This window comes from Austrofundulus limnaeus, unplaced genomic scaffold (assembly GCF_001266775.1).
Source record: "Austrofundulus limnaeus strain Quisiro unplaced genomic scaffold, Austrofundulus_limnaeus-1.0 Scaffold2647, whole genome shotgun sequence".
Lineage (NCBI taxonomy): Eukaryota > Metazoa > Chordata > Actinopteri > Cyprinodontiformes > Rivulidae > Austrofundulus > Austrofundulus limnaeus.
In genome coordinates this window covers 2,371-3,559 of record NW_013955049.1, presented here as the reverse complement: position 1 = coordinate 3,559, position 1,189 = coordinate 2,371, and the positions used below count along the sequence as shown (strand labels likewise).

The window sequence follows — 1,189 nt, the reverse complement described above, 5'->3', positions numbered from 1 at the left end:
ACACACACACACACACACACACACACACACACACACACACACACACACACACACACACACACAAGACAAATATATAATATACAAAACTTTTCTGCGTCTCCTGGGGCTAAGCCCCCCTTGTCATTAAAACCTAGTGACACCCCTGTAAAGAATATTAAACACCAGTGAGAGCTGCTGGTTTCTGCACTGATCCAGTGAATCAATAATCTGAACACAGCTCAGATGTTCCAAACATTTAGAGCTCAGCAGAAAAATGACCTCATTTCTTCACTGAACAGGATTTCTTTTGGACCAAACTGAAGTCATTGTTTTATTTTTGTCCTCCTCCTCCAGATGCCCTCTCGCTGCAGGAATGCGCTGAACATCGTGGTCACCACCCTTTTCGCTGCGGTGGTCCTCTTCACCATCCTGCTGGCCTACGTCACAGGTCAGCGCTGGCGCCGCAGAGCCGGGTCACGAGAAGGACACGCGTGACGTTTCTGTGTTTGCTCTGCAGGTTATCAGTTCATCCACACGGAGCAGCACCACCTGTCCTTCGGCCTGTACGGAGCCTTCCTGTCCCTGCACCTCTTCCTGCAGAGCCTCTTCGCCTTCCTGGAGCACCGGAGGATGAGGGGTCCCGCCCGGCCTCGCCACCTGCGGCGCTCTGTGGCCCTCTGCATCGCTGCGTACCAGGAGGACCCGGACTACCTGAGGAAGTGCCTGCGCAGCGTCCGCCGCATCTCCTTCCCGGGTCTAAAAGTGGTGCTGGTGGTGGACGGGAACCGGCCTGAGGACCTGTACATGATGAACATTTTCCAGGAGGTGATGGGCGGGGCCGAACAGGCGGGCAGCATGGTGTGGAAGGGAAACTTTCACAGCGACGGGGGCAGAGGGGGAGGAGTCGGGGGCGGGAGGAGGAGCGCGGCACACATGGAGGAGACGGGTCAGGTGGCCCGGCTCGTTCAAGGCTGTCGGTTCTCCTGCATCATGCAGGAGTGGGGCGGGAAGAGGGAGGTGATGTACACCGCCTTCAAAGCTCTAGGAGACAGTGTGGACTACGTGCAGGTGAGGACCTCAGTGTCGAAATATAAATGTGTTTACTGATGAATGACAGTTAATAACTGCTGAACAACAGCTAAATAACTGCTGAACAACAGCTAAATAACTGCTGAACAACAGCTAAATAACTGCTGAACAACAGCTAAAT

The 1,189-nt window shown here is 54.0% G+C and overlaps 1 protein-coding gene across 1 annotated transcript in view; it reads left to right on the top strand.

The window, feature by feature from the left end:
• The window catches only part of LOC106511286 (hyaluronan synthase 3), a 2,466-nt gene extending 1,284 nt beyond the window's left edge, over positions 1 to 1,182 (top strand). Inside the window, exons 2-3 of the mRNA XM_014000028.1 lie at positions 334 to 427; positions 497 to 1,182. Of these exons, the coding sequence (XP_013855482.1) occupies positions 334 to 427; positions 497 to 1,086 (684 nt within the window). The 3' untranslated portion in view covers positions 1,087 to 1,182. The remainder of the gene's footprint in view (positions 1 to 333; positions 428 to 496) is intronic.
• Positions 1,183 to 1,189: the final 7 nt, after the last annotated feature.